General features: G+C 46.3%; 2 protein-coding genes across 5 annotated transcripts; both read left to right on the top strand.

Moving 5' to 3' along the window:
* Nucleotides 1-1693: 1693 nt before the first annotated feature.
* Nucleotides 1694-16213, top strand: LOC118381547 (stanniocalcin-2-like). The gene is made up of 4 exons (XM_052515251.1): nt 1694-2356; nt 12679-12821; nt 14006-14217; nt 14457-16213. The coding sequence occupies exons 1-4, from the start codon at nt 2218-2220 to the stop codon at nt 14821-14823; spliced, it is 861 nt and encodes a 286-aa protein (XP_052371211.1). The 5' UTR covers nt 1694-2217; the 3' UTR covers nt 14824-16213.
* Nucleotides 16214-17074: 861 nt separating this feature from the next.
* LOC127928148 (uncharacterized) lies at nt 17075-20625 on the top strand. 4 transcript variants are annotated; one of them, XM_052515238.1, is made up of 2 exons: nt 17075-17780; nt 17827-20625. In XM_052515238.1, the coding sequence occupies exons 1-2, from the start codon at nt 17677-17679 to the stop codon at nt 18644-18646; spliced, it is 924 nt and encodes a 307-aa protein (XP_052371198.1). In that variant the 5' UTR covers nt 17075-17676; the 3' UTR covers nt 18647-20625. The 4 variants fall into 4 exon arrangements, with proteins under 4 accessions (XP_052371198.1, XP_052371210.1, XP_052371209.1 ...); XM_052515250.1 differs by having other exon boundaries at nt 17075-17918; nt 17965-20625; XM_052515249.1 differs by having other exon boundaries at nt 17075-18056; nt 18137-20625.

Below are 20625 nucleotides of genomic sequence, written 5' to 3'. Positions count from 1 at the left end.
ATTTCACATTACCAGATTTTCCTTGTGTTGTGCCGGCCATTGGTTGAGACAACATGCTTTTAAATACAGGGTGTCATTTAAATCATAGAAGTATAACTCATAGAACAGACTTATCCCTTCAGACCACTGCAATTTAGCTGGTACACCATTGTAATTTAAATGTAATTTAATGTTTAACTTCTAATTACTACCACAAAAATGACTGCCAGTCCACCCACCATCAACTGTCAACTTAAATGGGCATGTCTATTCTATTATATATATATTCAATGATTTAAGTAGGTTTCCTATGTAGGATTGACAGTAGAATTTAAAACAACAGATATTCCCATTCAAGTCAACATTCTCTGATGAGTGGCCCTCCAACCATATTTGTGGTACCATTTGAAAGTTGACATTTCAATTGTATTTCCATTTTAGTCAATTTATTAGCATGCCCCATCCGTCGATGTGGATGGGGCATGCTCCCCCACCCCCCTGTTTCCTGTAGTCCACGATAAGCTCCTTGGTCTTGTTGACGTTGAGGCAGTGGTTGTTGCTCCTGCACCACCCAGCCAGGTCACTGACCTCCTCCCTCACTGTCATTGGTGATCAGGTCATGTCGTCAGCGAACTTGATAATGGTGTTGGTGTCATGCATGGCCACACAGTCATGGGTGAACAGGGAGTACAGTAGGGGACTAAGCACACACCCCTGTGGGGACCGTGGGTTAAGGGTCAGCGTGGTGGAGGTGATGTTGCCTACCCTCACCACCTGAGGTCAGCCCGTCAGGAAGTCCAGGATCCAGTTGCAGAGGGAGGTGTTCAGACCCAGGGACCCAGCTTGGAGGGGACAATGGTGTGTTAATAGTGTTAATAGTTCATAGTTAGCAGTTAAACACGTCCATATTACCATCACCACACACTGTGTTTCTGTGGTTCTCTCTGAGTGTTTGGTCTGTCTGTATGGGGTGGCTTCCGAATTATCCCTGTCAAATGCTACCAGCCTGTCCCTGTCCTGCCACCCACTCTTCTCTCTTCCTCCTCCTTACCTCCTCTCTTCCCTTATTGTCTTAGCCCTGGCGTGATGGTGCACCTTGCCAGCCGCAGCTATGCGTCTCCCAGCGTGTGTGTTTGATGAGAATCCCACCATGCCTCTCCAGTTCATGCCTGCTCCAGTTTAGAACATGCATGGCTCCAGGACAACACCAACACCTGCTTGGACCACGAGCCCATTGACTGACTGTCTATGAAAGGAGTGAATTCAGTGAAAGTAGGGAAAGAAGAACAAGTTCTATACTGCATGCATGTACTTTGACAATCTGTTCAGTTTGTCTTGGAGAATGCTTCAGTCTCTTGCCACAGTTTCTCTCGGAGAGGAAGCACTGACAGTGGGCACATGCATATGAGTTAATACTTTACTGATCCATTAGGAAACGTGCATCATATAGACATGGTGGATAGTGCAACTGCAATAAACAACAAAATCATAAATATAAACATGTAATAACACAGAAAATATATTAGGGTGCAAATAGAGTAAGGCTGGTGCTGGGAATATATACCAAGCAATACACTGTTTCCTCATATGGTGTAGGAAAATATGTTTGCCCTTGTATCCACCAATATGTTATTCAAAGTATTACCTAAATCTAGCCACAACAGATGTGTCCAGTAAATATCATTAAATGTTATTACATTGTAGGCTAATAGCTGTTGGCATGCCAACATGATTCTGACATGTCTGTTTACATCTGCTGCACATTTCTTTCCTCCCGATGCAAGGAACAACAAGAGACACAGGTTTCTTAGCCAAACACTAGTTTATAACCACCTATCCATAGATAGTTTTTTTTTTTTTTTTTTACAAGAGTTTATGTGGAAATACGGCTACAGCCACTGGACACTCCCCTCTCAACCTTGGACGTGGAAGTCTGCGTGTCTGATTGGCCGCTGACAACACCTGCTTGACTCCATCTAAATTGACGACCCGCCCTGGCTCTGGGAAATATAGGCAGCATCCCTGCGGTGCCAGCGTTCACTCTCTCTCTCTCTCTCTGCGCTGCCTGCCTGAATACAGTCTACAGCCGAGTACAACGAGTTACAAAGACAGACAGAGAGCAGACTGGCTGGTTGGACCGGCGCGTTTCCGATCCAACACTGCATCGTTGTTTCAGAGCGAAGAGAAGACAGATTATAACACAGGTACCTACTGGTCTTCGCAGATAGAGAGGCAGAAATGTTGGTCAAATTTGCAACAGCACTTCTGGTTTTGTCAGTTCTGGAGCAAGTGGTGGGATTGGATAATATCGATGTTCATGACAACCCGCCAGAGAAACCGGCGAGCCAGAAAGGACGTATGTCTCTGCAGAACACAGGTAAGAAAGAGCCCACACAGACGTGCTCACACGCACCCACGAAGATAGATATATCTTTCTATCTTTCTACCACATATATATATATATGTATATATATAAATTGTGTTATCAGAATACAGGTCAGTGGGATAAATATGCGCGAGTGGTACCGCATGCTTGTGTGTGCACGTGCTCTCCGCGCTGTGGATATTAGAGCGAGGAACACGTCCGCTCTCTCTCTCTCTCTCTCTCTCTCTCTCTCTCTCTCTCTCTCTCTCTCTCGACATACTGGTTTTATCATGGATGAGATTACCATTTCAGATTATCCACAAAGTGCATATATTGCAAAAACAGGGAGACAGAAATTCCATATGTTAGTAAATTGTTAATAGACAGACACAAGGTAAGTCATGATAGACGGTGTATATGGCAGCTTCTAGGTGTATGTGATTACGTTTTTTTTTCTGGGTATGCTCGATACAACGTGATTGGTTAAAAGTTAGACAACATCCAGCCGATCCATTGGCAACGAGTACTCGTTTTGCATTTCAATTAAACAAATTTGGTAAAATGACTTAGCCTATGAGCAGGCTACCACATATGAGTGATTGTCATGTGGTTGAAATAGAGGCTACACTGTAAACAGTGGCGACCTTCATTCAGGGCAGGCCCCACCTGTTTAGCTATAAGAAATAAAATATTTTTGTTGTTGCCTGTTTTGCATGTTATTTTTGCATTAATACGTGTCATATCAGTTTGTAAGCAATGTGAAAAATAAATAAATAAAGGTTAATAAAGCCACCTGCAAACATGGTCTCTTTTTTGCTTTCTTGAGTCAGGCACCTCCAAAATGCAGGTGTTTCAGCCCAGCTCAGTGCTTTCTGTGGTGGTGGGGCAGCCAGTGGAAAATACAGAGTGTAGTGGTTGGTAATATTCTCTAGTTTCGCTGTGATTGGCTCACTGTTCTGTCAATCATGGGGACACTACGCCTCAATCTACAGTGAGAGCTAAAGAGTAAGCCCAATGGGTGCTACCATAGATTTACAGTAGAAGTGCCCATCCAAGAAGGCTCAAGGTCATTGGCCACAGATAAAATGACATGCTTTTTAAAATGTAGCAAGTCAGTTAAGCACAAATTCTTATTTACAATGACAGCCTACCACGGCCAAACCTGGACGACACTGGGTCAATTGTGCGCCGCCCTATGGGACTCCCAATCACGGTCAGATGTGATACAGCCTGGATCACGTTATTTCTACCGTAGCTTTGATTGGACTGATCATGTCAACATCATACTTTCAAAATCGTAGCTAGACAAGCAGTCATCATGAATCACTTTGACAATCTACTGGAAAATCCTTGTCAATCCTTGTCATATGAAGATAAATTATAGATAACACGTATCGGTGCTCATCAGCCATTGGACATAAACATTACACAACAAGTTGGAAATCGCAACAAGTTGGAAATTGCAAGTGTTGCAAAGCAATCACTATTTTGTTTCCCCTCCTATTCAGTGGAGAGGTGTGGTCCAAGTCTGGGTTTATAAGGGTCTCTTTTCCAAGCTTAAAAGGATAAATAAACATTCACACACAATGTCACAAGTGTCGAGAGGAGGAGGCAGTCGCAGGTTTAGAACTACTGAATTTATTATAGCACCATATATAAAACTGGGTTGAAACCCAAAGTGCTAAATAGTAGGAGAGATTCATCTCAGGAAAACAAGCAACATTTACAATGACAAATGACCGAGGGAGTATATATACAGTGATTGAGTGGGGATTGGAACCGTGTGTGTAATGATGACGAGACAAGTCCGGGGTTGATGGTTGAAGAGCGTTTTGCCAGCAGCAAGTTCGGCAGCAGTGAGAAGGCCGGAAATGCCGACCGCCTGAGCTGGACAGGAGGGGGAGCCAAAGCGAAGGCTGGTGTGACACGCAACACCATTGGCCAGAAAAGGTAGAATACATTGGCCATGCTGTCAATCCAGCATGACTTCTGCTGCGTTTTAAACAACTGGAAACTCGGAACTGGGAAATCTCAGACTTCAGTGAGTTGAAGACAACTGGGAATGGTCATCCAAGTCGGGAACTCAGGCCAGGTCTTTCTAGAGCTCCGACCTGAAGATCACTGACGTCATGATTCAACCTAGTTTTTTTCCCCTGAGTTCTCAGTTGTCTTGAAAGCACCATAAATCCAGAGAATCGCATACTTTGATGATAAAGTCTCACGACAAAATTTGCCCACAAGAAGGACCGCTGTGCCACCTTCCTGTTCAAGTGAGCACAGCACAACGGTGAGTCCAAAAATGTATTGTATGCTGCTGTATAAATCATGTAATATGCCAGGGAGATATGTATACTGTAACTAAGAAAGTAATACTAAGTGTATGTTGTGTAGTAAGCTGGTAGTAACTCATGTGTCTCTCCTTTAATAATTTGGTCCTTTCCCCCTCTTAATTTTGTCCATGTTCTGACTTGGTGGTGCACATGTAGCCCATAGCCTGTTTTAGAGAAATGTCATCAAATATTGTAAAAACTTTCATTCTTTGCTAATATGCCCCCTTTATTTATCCTACGGTTCTGACTTGGTATAGAGGGAGAATACTGTAAAAACGTCCCATGTTCTGAATTCTGTCACTGTACATTTCAAAAGTGCTGAAAAATAATTATATTGACCATGTCCATCTTAGCTCACTTATTAATGTCTTAATCTAAATTAAGGATTTCCTCTTATCTGCTCATCGTTCCCTTATGCCATAGTTTGTACATCTCAATTGTCAGTTGTAACCACATTTGTTTAAGCAAGTCAGCCATATCAGCTATGTTTTTAAAAGGCAGTAAATGAGGCTGAATGAACTGTTTTGCTGCCAGACAAGGCTCTGCTGATAACCAGGTGTAGCGGTGGTAAGGATTCACTCCATGGTGCTGAAAATAAAGCTCTGCTGATAACCAGGTGTAGCAGTGGTAAGGATTCACTCCATGGTGCTGAAAATAAAGCTCTGCTGTTGGGACTGCTTTATGTAGGCCTTAACAGTCTGTGGGCACCATTTGTCACCGTTATAGTGCAATTCATGTCTTTTTTTAGTGTTGTGTAGTGGCTTTGCTGGGATGTATCTAAAACATATATATTTTTTTTTGCGACACCTAGATTTACATGCTAAAATCCCCACTGACTGTAATGGACAACTGTAATTTGAGGTATTATCAACAGTAAAAAAAAAAACTCTGAAATGATTAACTGTAGCATACTGTAAATTATGGTGCATTATGGGAAAATAGTACATTTGTATTTTTGGGGGTTATAGTGCATATGGTACTGAAATTCCACCCAACAGAATACAGTGCCTTACTGTATCTTTGGAGCACCCGAAGCCGTTTGACCACTAGTGGGTTCATGGTGTTGTAGTTTCTGGCTCATTAATATATTTTAAGGCTGCCTTGTAGATGCTATATTTGTTGCACCTGGGAGTGAGAACGCTGTACCAATTTAACTCATATGTGGTTATAGTGCCCCATCAATTTAAAATGTCTAGGGGCCAGATTAGTGTGGCAGCAAGTCTTGAATTAAATGGTTGAGCATTTTGCCATGTCCTTTTGGTCTGTTTTTCCCTGTACTTTCTGCCAGTTTGAAAGCCTTTCTTAAGGCCTCAAGAAGTGCAAGTGATATAAAACATCAAATATGAATTAATGTGTAAACGCATTATCAAGCAGCCAACCTGCTTGCACCAATCCCTTGTAATTACAGCAACATTCTGTGAAATACAAACCCCTCCCCTAAATTCATTCAGATTATGGTAGCATTTACTATTTTACATTCCAAACAAGGGGGTTCGAGCCCTGAATCCTGATTGGCTGACAGCAGTGGTATATCAGACCATATACCATGGGTATGATTTTTTTTTAAACATTCATTTTTTACTGCTCTAATTACTTTGGTAACCAGTTTATAAGGGCAATAAGGCTCCTCGGGGGTTTGTGGTATATGGCCGATATACCCCAGCTAAGGGCTGTATCCAGGCGCTCTGTTTCGTGCATAAGAACAATTTAGCCGTGGTATATTGGCCATATAGCACACCCCCTTTATTACTTAAGTATAATACAGTCAATTTTACGCTGTTGTAATATGAAATACAGAATTTTACCCGCCACGGAGTTACCTGTATGTGGAATGAGTGTTCATCTGCCAAACATTCCGCGCGCTGTGTTTTAGGGACCACCCGTTGTAGACGCCTGACTGCCGACATTTCTTACACGATTCTACATGTAAAATCGGTTCGCAATTTACGTTCAGAGATGTTAAGTACTCTCGTCCTGCAAATACTATTGGTGTCTGTGCTCCTACAGTGGACTCCAGGCTTGAACTGCTGGTTGTTAGGCTCCTACAACGCATGTTGATAGGGAATGATGCAATCGCCTCATGCAGGGCTGTTTCAGTATTCTTAACAGGAATCTTAGGAAATGGCTACAGTCTATTTACAATAACCAATATTATGATATACTTCTCCATTAAACAATATAGAAATCATGAGAATGTAAGGGTTTAAATCCTTGTAGTTGCAGGGACAGCTCTGACGCAGCTGTGCACAGTAGAGTCCCTCAGTCAGTCTCACACCACTGTGTAATTCAATGCACGTTGCGGCCAGCTCGTACGATCCACGCACATTCCCGTGTAAACGCCAACACAAGCACTCGGCTCACTTTTCCTGCAGCGCACCAAAGTTCAACTCAATGCCCACACCCTTACACCCCCCCCATCTCATACACACACAGACACACAACCCCCCAACAGAGCAGTGCTTGTTGACGAGCATCATTTCTCAAATAAATCTACTGCGTTAATTCGTTATTTATTCTGACCGGAGGGCTCGTGAGATTAATCTGCCTAGGCTATCAAATATCACACTTACAGTGATCCGCTGTTGAAATGCTATAGGTCTATTAATTCATTCATATCTCCCATTAAGATATGCTGTATATCCAAGACTGTATATCCTAGGTTTTTTTTCTCGTGCTGACCCGTTCTCAACGGCCCATATGGAGGGTCATACCCGGTGTAGTTAGTGATTCTATCCCACGTGGACAGAGTGCCTCAGTGACAGTGACGAGAGGAGAGGGAGATGAATAACCTTTCAGCCCCCAACTGATGGGACTCACTCTCTCTGTGGTTCTTCAAGACTGATTACAGAAGTTATTAAAATACATGTTTTGAACCTGTATAGTCCAAAATAAACACTTATAATAGGCCTACAGTGTGTGTAGCCTAACAGTGTGTGTAGCCTAACAGTGTGTCCACATATACTATATGTTACATAACCGTTTACATAAACTGAAAGTGGCTGCTTTTCTCCTGTGGGAAGGCCTCTCTAAATATCCTACCATTTGGGGTTAACAGGCTCTTCCCTCTCTCCTGGTCATTTCTTTTTGGTCCACTATCATTTGTTTTATTTCTGTCCTCCTTAGCTGCCACTTGTCAGACGTTGTATAACGTTCTCATTTCAGTCATTTAACAGACACTCTTATCCAGAGTGACTTACATTAGTGAGTGTGTATATATATATATATATATTTTCATACTGGTCCCCCGTGGGAACCGAACCCACAACCCTGGCGTTGCGATGGTGCCATGCTCTAACAACTGAGTTACATGGACAGCAAGAGGCCAAAGGGTGGTGTCACCTGCCAACCTACTACGGCCCTGGACTGGACTGTTACACATCTTCTCTGTACATTTGGATACTCCGGTTTCAATGTAAACATCAACCACTGGTCTTACCAGAGTCATGTCACATTAGACTGCATTATGAAACATTTTATGTGTCCCACTCTATCCCCTACAGTGCACTATATAGGGAATAGGGTGCCATTTGGGACAGGACCAGTCCATCTCCCCACAGCAGCCCAGCCAGGCGGTCACTTGGAAAGTTCTTGTGAAAAGCAGATGGGGGTCAAATATGTATACTGGCAACACAGACAGGGAACACTAATTAATACACAGGCAGTCTCATCTACATGATAGTTTAATACCAGGAAAACTGACACCTGTTGACTCCGTAAACGCACAATAGAGGGAGATGCCTTCTGCGTTTGTATGGTCTCTAGTACCCAACGCTGTATCTGCACTGCAGCATCCCCTCCTATCCCCACAGCAGGCAATGCAGATGTATTTTGACGCAGAATGACACAGTAATAATCTCTCTGTCACCCTGCATTCATCTGCATTCTTCTCTCTGTGAAGAGAGTGTGGTTTTCTTGTCTTCTCCACAGAGACAGTGTTGTTTTCTTGTCTTCTCCACAGAGACATGTGGTTTTCTTGTCTTCTCCACAGAGACAGTGTGGTTTTCTTGTCTTCTCCACAGAGACAGTGTGGTTTTCTTGTCTTCTCCACAGAGACAGTGTGGTTTTCTTGTCTTCTCCACAGAGACATGTGGTTTTCTTGTCTTCTCCACAGAGACATGTTGTTTTCTTGTCTTCTCCACAGAGACAGTGTGGTTTTCTTGTCTTCTCCACAGAGACAGTGTGGTTTTCTTGTCTTCTCCACAGAGACAGTGTGGTTTTCTTATCTTCTCCACAGAGACATGTGGTTTTCTTGTCTTCTCCACAGAGACCGTGTTGTTTTCTTGTCTTCTCCACAGAGACAGTGTGGTTTTCTTGTCTTCTCTACAGAGACATGTTGTTTTCTTGTCTTCTCCACAGAGACATGTTGTTTTCTTGTCTTCTCCACAGAGACAGTGTTGTTTTCTTGTCTTCTCCACAGAGACAGTGTGGTTTTCTTGTCTTCTCCACAGAGACAGTGTTGTTTTCTTGTCTTCTCCACAGAGACAGTGTTGTTTTCTTATCTTCTCCACAGAGACATGTTGTTTTCTTATCTTCTCCACAGAGACAGTGTTGTTTTCTTATCTTCTCCACAGAGACAGTGTTGTTTTCTTATCTTCTCCACAGAGACATGTTGTTTTCTTGTCTTCTCCACAGAGACATGTTGTTTTCTTGTCTTCTCCACAGAGACATGTTGTTTTCTTGTCTTCTCCACAGAGACAGTGTTGTTTTCTTGTCTTCTCCACAGAGACAGTGTGGTTTTCTTGTCTTCTCCACAGAGACAGTGTTGTTTTCTTGTCTTCTCCACAGAGACAGTGTTGTTTTCTTATCTTCTCCACAGAGACATGTTGTTTTCTTGTCTTCTCCACAGAGACAGTGTTGTTTTCTTATCTTCTCCACAGAGACATGTTGTTTTCTTGTCTTCTCCACAGAGACATGTTGTTTTCTTATCTTCTCCACAGAGACAGTGTTGTTTTCTTGTCTTCTCCACAGAGACATGTTGTTTTCTTGTCTTCTCCACAGAGACATGTGGTTTTCTTGTCTTCTCCACAGAGACAGTGTTGTTTTCTTGTCTTCTCCACAGAGACAGTGTTGTTTTCTTGTCTTCTCCACAGAGACAGTGTTGTTTTCTTATCTTCTCCACAGAGACATGTTGTTTTCTTGTCTTCTCCACAGAGACATGTTGTTTTCTTATCTTCTCCACAGAGACAGTGTTGTTTTCTTATCTTCTCCACAGAGACAGTGTTGTTTTCTTATCTTCTCCACAGAGACATGTTGTTTTCTTGTCTTCTCCACAGAGACATGTTGTTTTCTTATCTTCTCCACAGAGACAGTGTTGTTTTCTTGTCTTCTCCACAGAGACATGTTGTTTTCTTATCTTCTCCACAGAGACAGTGTTGTTTTCTTATCTTCTCCACAGAGACAGTGTTGTTTTCTTATCTTCTCCACAGAGACATGTTGTTTTCTTGTCTTCTCCACAGAGACAGTGTTGTTTTCTTATCTTCTCCACAGAGACAGTGTTGTTTTCTTATCTTCTCCACAGAGACATGTTGTTTTCTTATCTTCTCCACAGAGACAGTGTTGTTTTCTTGTCTTTTCCACAGAGACATGTGGTTTTCTTGTCTTCTCCACAGAGACAGTGTTGTTTTCTTGTCTTCTCCACAGAGACAGTGTTGTTTTCTTGTCTTCTCCACAGAGACAGTGTTGTTTTCTTATCTTCTCCACAGAGACATGTGGTTTTCTTGTCTTCTCCACAGAGACAGTGTGGTTTTCTTGTCTTCTCCACAGAGACAGTGTTGTTTTCTTGTCTTCTCCACAGAGACAGTGTTGTTTTCTTGTCTTCTCCACAGAGACATGTTGTTTTCTTGTCTTCTCCACAGAGACAGTGTGGTTTTCTTGTCTTCTCCACAGAGACAGTGTTGTTTTCTTGTCTTCTCCACAGAGACAGTGTTGTTTTCTTGTCTTCTCCACAGAGACATGTTGTTTTCTTGTCTTCTCCACAGAGACAGTGTTGTTTTCTTGTCTTCTCCACAGAGACCGTGTTGTTTTCTTGTCTTCTCCACAGAGACATGTTGTTTTCTTATCTTCTCCACAGAGACATGTTGTTTTCTTGTCTTCTCCACAGATACATGTTGTTTTCTTGTCTTCTCCACAGAGACATGTTGTTTTCTTGTCTTCTCCACAGAGACATGTTGTTTTCTTATCTTCTCCACAGAGACAGTGTTGTTTTCTTGTCTTCTCCACAGAGACAGTGTTGTTTTCTTGTCTTCTCCACAGAGACAGTGTTGTTTTCTTGTCTTCTCCACAGAGACATGTTGTTTTCTTGTCTTCTCCACAGAGACAGTGTTGTTTTCTTGTCTTCTCCACAGAGACATGTTGTTTTCTTGTCTTCTCCACAGAGACATGTTGTTTTCTTATCTTCTCCACAGAGACAGTGTTGTTTTCTTGTCTTCTCCACAGAGACAGTGTTGTTTTCTTGTCTTCTCCACAGAGACAGTGTTGTTTTCTTCTCTTCTCCACAGAGACATGTTGTTTTCTTGTCTTCTCCACAGAGACAGTGTTGTTTTCTTGTCTTCTCCACAGAGACAGTGTTGTTTTCTTGTCTTCTCCACAGAGACAGTGTTGTTTTCTTGTCTTCTCCACAGAGACATGTTGTTTTCTTGTCTTCTCCACAGAGACAGTGTTGTTTTCTTGTCTTCTCCACAGAGACAGTGTTGTTTTCTTGTCTTCTCCACAGAGACAGTGTTGTTTTCTTGTCTTCTCCACAGAGACAGTGTTGTTTTCTTGTCTTCTCCACAGAGACATGTTGTTTTCTTGTCTTCTCCACAGAGACAGTGTTGTTTTCTTGTCTTCTCCACAGAGACAGTGTTGTTTTCTTGTCTTCTCCACAGAGACAGTGTTGTTTTCTTGTCTTCTCCACAGAGACAGTGTTGTTTTCTTGTCTTCTCCACAGAGACAGTGTTGTTTTCTTGTCTTCTCCACAGAGACAGTGTTGTTTTCTTGTCTTCTCCACAGAGACATGTTGTTTTCTTGTCTTCTCCACAAAGACATGTGGTTTTCTTGTCTCTGGCACCGAAGCCTGGAGGCTGGTTTAGTATTCATCTACTATACTGACCGTAGAAAGAATGTGAATCCCAAATGGAACCCTATTTCCTATATAGTGCACTGCTTTGGACCAGGGTCCACATAGAAGCTGTCTGCCAGGGGAACTCAAATCCCAGCCTGGATGTCCAGACCAAACCACTTGTCATTTTCTTTCATCCCCAGCTGAATGATTCATGTTACTGATTGGCCAGAGTAACCTGGTGGGAAACTATGAAAACATGAAACTTTTTTTGTTATAAATGTTTTTGTTTGTTACACGTGGACAAAGAAACAAGGGGGGACAAAATACGGTCTCAAGGTTGTCTCTATTTGAGAAAAGGATCCTAGAACTCTTACTCTAGCAGAACCTTAGGTTAAAAAGACGACAAGGGGGAAACGGCTCTGAGACGACAAGGGGGAAACGGCTCTGAGACGACAAGGGGGAAACGGCTCTGAGACGACAAGGGGGAAACGGCTCTGAGACGACAAGGGGGAAACGGCTCTGAGACGACAAGGGGGAAACGGCTCTGAGACGACAAGGGGGAAACGGCTCTGAGACGACAAGGTGGAAACGGCTCTGAGACGACAAGGTGGAAACGGCTCTGAGACGAAAAGGGGGAAACGGCTCTGAGACGACAAGGGGGAAACGGCTCTGAGACGACAAGGGGGAAACGGCTCTGAGACGACAAGGGGCAAACGGCTCTGAGACGACAAGGGGGAAACGGCTCTGAGACGACAAAGGGGAAACGGCTCTGAGACGACAAGGGGGAAACGGCTCTGAGACGACAAAGGGGAAACGGCTCTGAGACGACAAGGGGGAAACGACTCTGACACTATGCTTAAGACCATGGCCTGTATCACTACATGTCATGGGGATAGAGGTTGATGCTTGATTGTTGACCGTAACTTTCAGTGACAACTCTCTCTCCATCTCTCTCCGTCCAGCTGAGATCCAGCACTGTCTGGTGAGTGCAGGAGACGTGGGCTGTGGTGTGTTTGAGTGTTTTGAGAACAACTCCTGTGAGATCAGAGGCCTGCAGGAGATCTGTCTGACCTTCCTACACAACGCCGGAAAGTTTGACTCCCAGGTAAGACACTCTGTATGTTTGTGTGTATAAGACTACATGTGTATGTGCGTACATGCGTATAAGTTAGTGCACACGTGCATTTATTGAGTTGTTTGCATCCGTAGCCAACGCGTGTGTGTGTACCCCAGTCCCCTTTCCTCTCCCATGGAGGTCAGGTCTCTGTGTATCAGGGCAGAGGGCTCCAGGTCCAGGGGTAGCTAGCTGGTACAATTCCCAGCCAGATCCCCTGTCAAACGGGTAGAACAGGCTTTGTCCCGGCTGGTTCATTGAACAAGCATGGGAAACAGTGTTTAAACACTTTACAATGAAGATATGTGAAGTTATTTGAATTTTTCCGAATTATATTTGAAAGACGGGGTGAAAATGGACTTTTATTTTTTTGCTGAGTTTATATGTCTGTGGGTTTAGGGTAAGGGTTGAGTGTTCTATATCTACTGTGTGGGTTTAGGGTTGAGTGTTCTATATCTACTGTGTGGGTTTAGGGTTGAGTGTTCTATATCTACTGTGTGGGTTTAGGGTTGAGTGTTCTATATCTACTGTGTGGGTTTAGGGTTGAGTGTTCTATATCTACTGTGTGGGTTTAGGGTTGAGTGTTCTATATCTACCATGTGGGTTTAGGGTTCGGGTTGAGTGTTCTATATCTACTATGTGGGTTTAGGGTTGAGTGTTCTATATGTCTGTGTGGGTTTAGGGTTCGGGTTGAGTGTTCTATATCTACTGTGTTGGTTTAGGGTTGAGTGTTCTATATCTACTGTGTGGGTTTAGGGTTCGGGTTGAGTGTTCTATATCTACTATGTGGGTTTAGGGTTGATTGTTCTATATGTCTGTGTGGGTTTAGGGTTCGGGTTGAGTGTTCTATATCTACTGTGTTGGTTTAGGGTTGAGTGTTCTATATCTACTGTGTTGGTTTAGGGTTGAGTGTTCTATATCTACTGTGTGTGTTTAGGGTTGAGTGTTCTATATCTACTGTGTGTGTTTAGGGTTGAGTGTTCTGTATCTACTGTGTTGGTTTAGGGTTGAGTGTTCTATATCTACTGTGTTGGTTTAGGGTTGAGTGTTCTATATCTACTGTGTGTGTTTAGGGTTGAGTGTTCTGTATCTACTGTGTGGGTTTAGGGTTGAGTGTTCTATATCTACTGTGTTGGTTTAGGGTTGAGTGTTCTATATCTACTGTGTGGGTTTAGGGTAAGTCGTTCATCAAGGATGCTCTAAAGTGCATGGCCCACGGCTTGAGACACAAGTTCAGCTGCATCAGCAGGAAGTGCCTGGCCATTAAAGAGATGGTGTTCCAGCTGCAGAGAGAGTGTTACCTCAGACACAACCTGTGTTCTGCAGCCAAGGAGAACGTTGCGGTCATGGTGGAGATGATCCACTTCCAGGACCTCTTCCCTAAAGGGTGAGGATGGTTGCATTCATCAGTGTCTTTCTCGTCTGCCTCATCCCTTCTCTTTCCTAAAGGGTGAAGAGGACTTACATCTCTCTTTATCTCTGACCCTTTGTGTCATTCTCTCTGCCTTCTCTACTCTTCTTTCTGCCTCTTCCCCTTTTAACTTACCTAGAAGGTCAACCACCCATACCAAGCTGTGGATGTCCAGCCCAATATTAGTTTAATAATCCCATGATCTCCCCCCACAGGCCGTATGTGGAGCTGGTTAACATCCTACTGAGCTGTGGGGAGGAGGTGAAGGAGGCCTTAACCAGGAGCGTCCGGCTGCAGTGTGAGCAGAACTGGGGGGCTCTCTGTGACAGCCTGAGTGTCTGCTCTTCCCTCGCCCCCCCTCCTGGTCAGGCCCCTTCCTCCCCCGATCACCGCCGCCATGGGTCCCCCCACTCTGAGCCAGACCACCCCCGACCCCCCCGACAGGGGGACAAGGACAAGTCCAGTAAAGGAGGCTTCAACGCCCACCCCCGCAGCCGCAGCCAGGGTCCCCGCCGACAGAGCCCCGAGGCTGGGGTGGCGGCGGAGCAGGAAGACCCTGAGGCCACAGACATCCGGAGGTGAAAGAGACATTGGACCCTAACTATCCTGATTCTCCCCCCCCCGACCGTGTCACCATCGCAGCCCCCCCCCCACTCTCTCTCTCCCTCTCCTCTCCAGTCATTCCAGCAGTCCCAAATGGTAAATCTGCAGGTAACATGGTGTAGCTCGTTCAGTTACTCCAGATTGTAGTCCACCGACGTTTCTGTTTATTATTGAAATATAATAGGTATTATTATCCTGATTTTTATTTGAAGTGTTAGGACTTTTTGGGGCTCTAATATAGCGTTTCTCAAATCGTACTCACTGTAACATTTCATTATATTTGTATTATTTATTTGATTGTTTAAATATCCAAATGTACATAGATATACTTATCTATATTTATACAGTACGAACATGTATAAATATAGTCACCATATGCAGTACTGATGTACTATACGATTATAGTACATGGTGTGTTCTGTCGTATACCCTACCATACCTCACGACCCATCACCACCCATCACGACCCATCACCACCCATAGATATGTAACATTCAGCTTTGTTGTTTCAAAGTGGGAATGTGTTGGTAGTATTATAATTCTAGATACTTGATGATTAAATACAAACTGTACTGGTTTTCAAGTCCAGTTCTGGCACATATGACTTGTGACTTGTAGTGCATGAGGTGGGTAACCATGGAAAAGTAAATAAACTGGTACATTCTCTGATGGCCAGCTTCCATCGTTAGGATTCCTACTATTAGAGAGCCCAGGACACAGCGTCTGTCTGTAGCAGCACATTCATAGTGTGTCTCAAATAGCACCCTATTCCCTACAGAGTGCACTGCTTTTGACCAGGGCTGTATGGGCTATTTGGGATGCAGAAATAGCAGACATAGCTTAGATCCTCTGATTTCAGCTAATGTGCAACCCCAGGCTTCCAGGTGCCTCAACATGCTGGAGCAGACACTCAGGCTGTCACAGAGAGCCCCCCAGTTCTGTAGTGACTCTCTCTGTGACGCTGAGGTTTACTAGAGTTCACTCGACTGGGGTGACAATGTTGTACATACAGTAAGTAGCACTAGGAAGATCCAAAGGAGATTTTCAATTGATTTGGTTTAAAGATTAATTATTGAAACTTTTATTGGATTCAAGGCACAAATGTTACTGTTGTGGTAACATACTCGCAGACAGTCCCGGGGACACGCTACAAGCGGTATCGGGGACACGCTACAGACGGTCCCGGGGACACACGCTACAGACGGTCCCGGGGACACGCTACAGACGGTCCCGGGGACACGTTACAGACGGTCCCGGGGACACGTTACAGACGGTCCCGGGGACACGCTACAGACGGTATCGGGGACACGTTACAGACGGTCCCGGGGACACGTTACAGACGGTCCCGGGGACACACGCTACAGACGGTCCCGGGACACGCTACAGACGGTCCCGGGACACGCTACAGACGGTCCGGGGACACACTACAGACGGTCCCGGGGACACGCTACAAGCGGTATCGGGGACACGCTACAGACGGTCCCGGGGACACGTTACAGACGGTCCCGGGGACACGCTTACAGACGGTCCCGGGACACACGCTACAGACGGTCCCGGGACACACGCTACAGACGGTCCCGGGACACGTTACAGACGGTCCCGGGACACGTTACAGACGGTCCCGGGACACGCTTACAGACGGTCCCGGGACACGCTTACAGACGGTCCCGGGGACACGCTACAGACGGTCCCGGGGGACACGCTACAGACAGTCCGGGGACACGCTACAGACGGTCCCGGGGACACGCTACAGACGGTCCCGGGGACACGCTTACAGACGGTCCCGGGGACACGCTACAGACGGTCCCGGGGACACGCTACAGACGGTCCCGGGGACACGCTACAGACAGTCCGGGGACACGCTACAGACGGTCCCGGGACACGCTACAGACGGTCCCGGGACACGCTACAGACAGTCCGGGGACACGCTACAGACGGTCCCGGGGACACGCTACAGACGGTCCCGGGGACACGCTACAGACGGTCCCGGGGACACGCTACAGACGGTCCGGGGACACGCTACAGACGGTCCCGGGGACACGCTACAGACGGTCCCGGGGACACGCTACAGACGGTCCCGGGACACGCTACAGACGGTCCCGGGGACACGTTACAGACGGTCCCGGGGACACGCTACAGACGGTCCCGGGGACACGCTACAGACGGTCCCGGGACACGTTACAGACGGTCCCGGGACACGCTACAGACGGTCCCGGGGACACGCTTACAGACGGTCCCGGGGACACGCTACAGACGGTCCCGGGGACACGCTACAGACGGTCCCGGGGACACGCTACAGACGGTCCCGGGGACACGCTACAGACGGTCCCGGGGACACGTTACAGACGGTCCCGGGGACACGCTACAGACGGTCCCGGGGACACACTGCTGACGGTCCCGGGGCAGCGCTGCTGACGGTCCCGGGGACACACTGCTGACGGTCCCGGGGACACACTGCTGACGGTCCCGGGCAGCGCTGCTGACGGTCCCGGGGACACACTGCTGACGGTCCCGGGGACACACTGCTGACGGTCCCGGGGCAGCGCTGCTGACGGTCCCGGGGACACACTGCTGACGGTCCCGGGGACACACTGCTGACGGTCCCGGGGACACACTGCTGACGGTCCCGGGGACACACTGCTGACGGTCCCGGGGCAGCGCTGCTGACGGTCCCGCGGGCGCGCTACGGACGGCCCCGCGGACACGTTACAGACAGCCCGACAGACGGTCCTACAGACAGTCCAAACGACAGACACGCCACACAGTCCGAAAGACACACACTACAGACAGTCCTATGGACACGCTACAGACGGTCCTGTGGGCGCGCTACAGATGGTCCTACAGGTAGTCCTACTGACACACTACAGACGCACTACAGATGGTCCTACAGGCGGTCCTACGGACACGCTACAGACGCACTACAGATGGTCCTACAGGTGGTCCTACGGACACACTACAGACGCACTACAGTTGGTCCTACAGGCGGTCCTACGGACACACTACAGACGCACTACAGATGGTCCTACAGGCGGTCCTACGGACACACTACAGACGCATTACAGATGGTCCTACAGGTGGTCCTACGGACACGCTACAGACGCGCTACAGATGGTCCTACAGGTGGTCCTACGGACACACTACAGACGCACTACAGATGGTCCTACAGGCGGTCCTACGGACACACTACAGACGCACTACAGATGGTCCTACAGGTGGTCCTACGGACACACTACAGACGCACTACAGGCGGTCCTACGGACACACTACAGACGCACTACAGATGGTCCTACAGGCGGTCCTACGGACACACTACAGACGCACTACAGATGGTCCTACAGGTGGTCCTACGGACACACTACAGACGCACTACAGGTGGTCCTATGGACACATTACTGGCAGTCCAACAGCCACGCTACGGGCGGCCCTACAGACACGCTACAGACAGCCCGAACGACAGACATGCTCACAGACAGCCCTACAGACGCGCCACAGACAGTCCGACAGACGGTCGTACACAGTCCGTACGACAGACGCCAATAGTCCGAAAAACAGACACGCTACAGACTGTCCTATGGACGCACTCCAGATGGTCCTGCGGATGCGCTACAGACAGTCTGAAAGACAGACACGTTACAGACGGTCCCACGGGCGGTCCCACAGACACACTACAGACTGTCCTACAGACACACTAGACAGTTTTACTGTTTTACGACACGCTACAGTCAGACACGCTACAGACAGTTTTACAACACGCTACAGACAGTCCTGCAGACACGCTAGACATACAGTAGCACCCCAGTAACTGCATCTCAGTAAGCATCACTTTCATACAGACACGCCACAGACATGCTACAGACACACTGCAGACATTAATATGGACAGGCTACAGACATGCTACGGACGTGTTGAGGACACGCTACAGACACTACAGACACGCTACAGACTTTCATGCAGACACGCTACAGACTTTCATGTAGACACGCCACAGACATTCATGCAGACACGCTACAGACATTCATGCAGACATTCATACAGACACTCTACAGACTTTCATACAGACACGCTACAGACACAACAGACATTCATACAGACACTACAGACTTTCATGTGGACACTCTACAGACATTCATACAGACACGCTACAGACATTCATACAGACACGCTACAGACATTCATACAGCCATTCATACAGACATTCATGCAGACACGCTACAGACATTCATGCAGACACGCTACAGACATTCATACAGACATTCATGCAGACACGCTACAGACATTCATGCAGACACGCTACAGACATTCATGCAGACATTCATGCAGACACGCTACAGACATTCATTCAGACACGCTACAGACATTCATTCAGACACGCTACAGACATGCTGCAGACATTCCTACAGACACGCTACAGACATGCTGCAGACATTCATTCAGAAACGCTACAGACATTCCTACAGACACGCTACAGACATGCTGCAGACATTCATTCAGACACGCTACAGACATTCCTACAGACACGCTACAGACATTCATGCAGACACGCTACAGACATGCTACAGACATTCATGCAGACACGCTACAGACATGCTGCAGACATTCATGCAGACACGCTACAGACATGCTACAGACATTCATGCAGACACGCTACAGACATGCTACAGACATTCATGCAGACACGCTAGACATACAGTAGCACCCCAGAAACTGCATCTCAGTAAGCATCAGTAGTATGATTGACTAGTATGATTGATTGACTAGTATGATTGATTAACTAGTATGATTGCCTGCCTGTTATGATTGATGAGTATGATTGATAGGTGTGTTTCTGATGATACCACTGAGCGCTGTACAGCTGAAGCCTTCTCCAGACTGGAGCCAGTCTGTGCACTAACGTGACACCACAAGACTATGAAAGCCCACTGAGCTAAACTCCTAGGCATTAGCCCAGGGAGCTGCAGTTAAGTAACCAGGAGCAGTCAATCAACAGTGTCTTCCTGTTTAACCTTCAGGTCAGACCCCCCTCTCTCTCTTCCTGCCCACAGTCATGTGCTAAAATGGCACCCTATTCCCTACATTGTGCACTATATAGGGAATAGGGTGCCATTGGGACGCAACCCAGTGAGGACCCCCACACTGTCTCCGGCTGCAGTCCGCTGTTATTCTAAATGGTAGATTTACCAAGGCCACTAGAGAATTCCTCTGGGTTACAGCCAAGAGCTGGCCGGCCGCACGGGGAGAGAGAGAGGAAAGGAGGACGAGAACTCCACTCAGCGGTTCCTGAGGAGCAACTCTTTCCCTCTCCTGCCCTGTTCCTTCTTCCACCTCTTCTTACAGTTCAGATGTGTATGTTGGCCAGTCATGGAGGCTCTCCTGCCCCTCTGAGCTTCGACATGTCTATTCAGATGATGTGACATCTTATTGCAGTTCATTGCCTTATCGTTGGGCGCCAGGTGTGTCACTCCATTAATAATGTAAGTGACTGTAACTGACAATCTGTTCCATACTCTGTCACTATCTTCTGCATTTTGTGTTCCGGGAGAAATAGTCTGAAGTGCTTCCTGTTTCTCAGTGTTCTATACAGCACGTCACTTCCTCTACACCCACAGTTGTGCTCATGGATAGTCAGCCGCACCAGAATGACCATACAGAATGTGGTCTAGTATGGTTTTAATTCACCTGTCTGATAATGTGTATACAAACAGTATTATGAAACTCTAAGGACTCATGAAATCAAAATCAACAAATGTATCTTGATATCATTAAAGTGTATTTTTGTGTGGA

The sequence above is a fragment of the Oncorhynchus keta genome, chromosome 4 (assembly GCF_023373465.1).
Source record: "Oncorhynchus keta strain PuntledgeMale-10-30-2019 chromosome 4, Oket_V2, whole genome shotgun sequence".
NCBI classification, from domain to species: domain Eukaryota; kingdom Metazoa; phylum Chordata; class Actinopteri; order Salmoniformes; family Salmonidae; genus Oncorhynchus; species Oncorhynchus keta.
This window is presented reverse-complemented; position numbering and strand designations above follow the sequence as displayed.

What these genes read in the sequence shown, in the direction of transcription:
- LOC118381547 (XM_052515251.1), top strand. Translation starts at nt 2,218, where the DNA reads ATGTTGGTCAAATTTGCAACAGCACTTCTGGTTTTGTCAGTTCTGGAG. An exon ending in TATGTCTCTGCAGAACACAG is followed by an intron (nt 2,357 to 12,678) that starts GTAAGAAAGAGC and finishes CTCTCCGTCCAG; the next exon opens with CTGAGATCCAGCACTGTCTG. An exon ending in CCGGAAAGTTTGACTCCCAG is followed by an intron (nt 12,822 to 14,005) that starts GTAAGACACTCT and finishes GTGTGGGTTTAG; the next exon opens with GGTAAGTCGTTCATCAAGGA.
- LOC127928148 (XM_052515238.1), top strand. Translation starts at nt 17,677, where the DNA reads ATGGTCCTACAGGTAGTCCTACTGACACACTACAGACGCACTACAGAT. An exon ending in CACTACAGATGGTCCTACAG is followed by an intron (nt 17,781 to 17,826) that starts GTGGTCCTACGG and finishes TTGGTCCTACAG; the next exon opens with GCGGTCCTACGGACACACTA.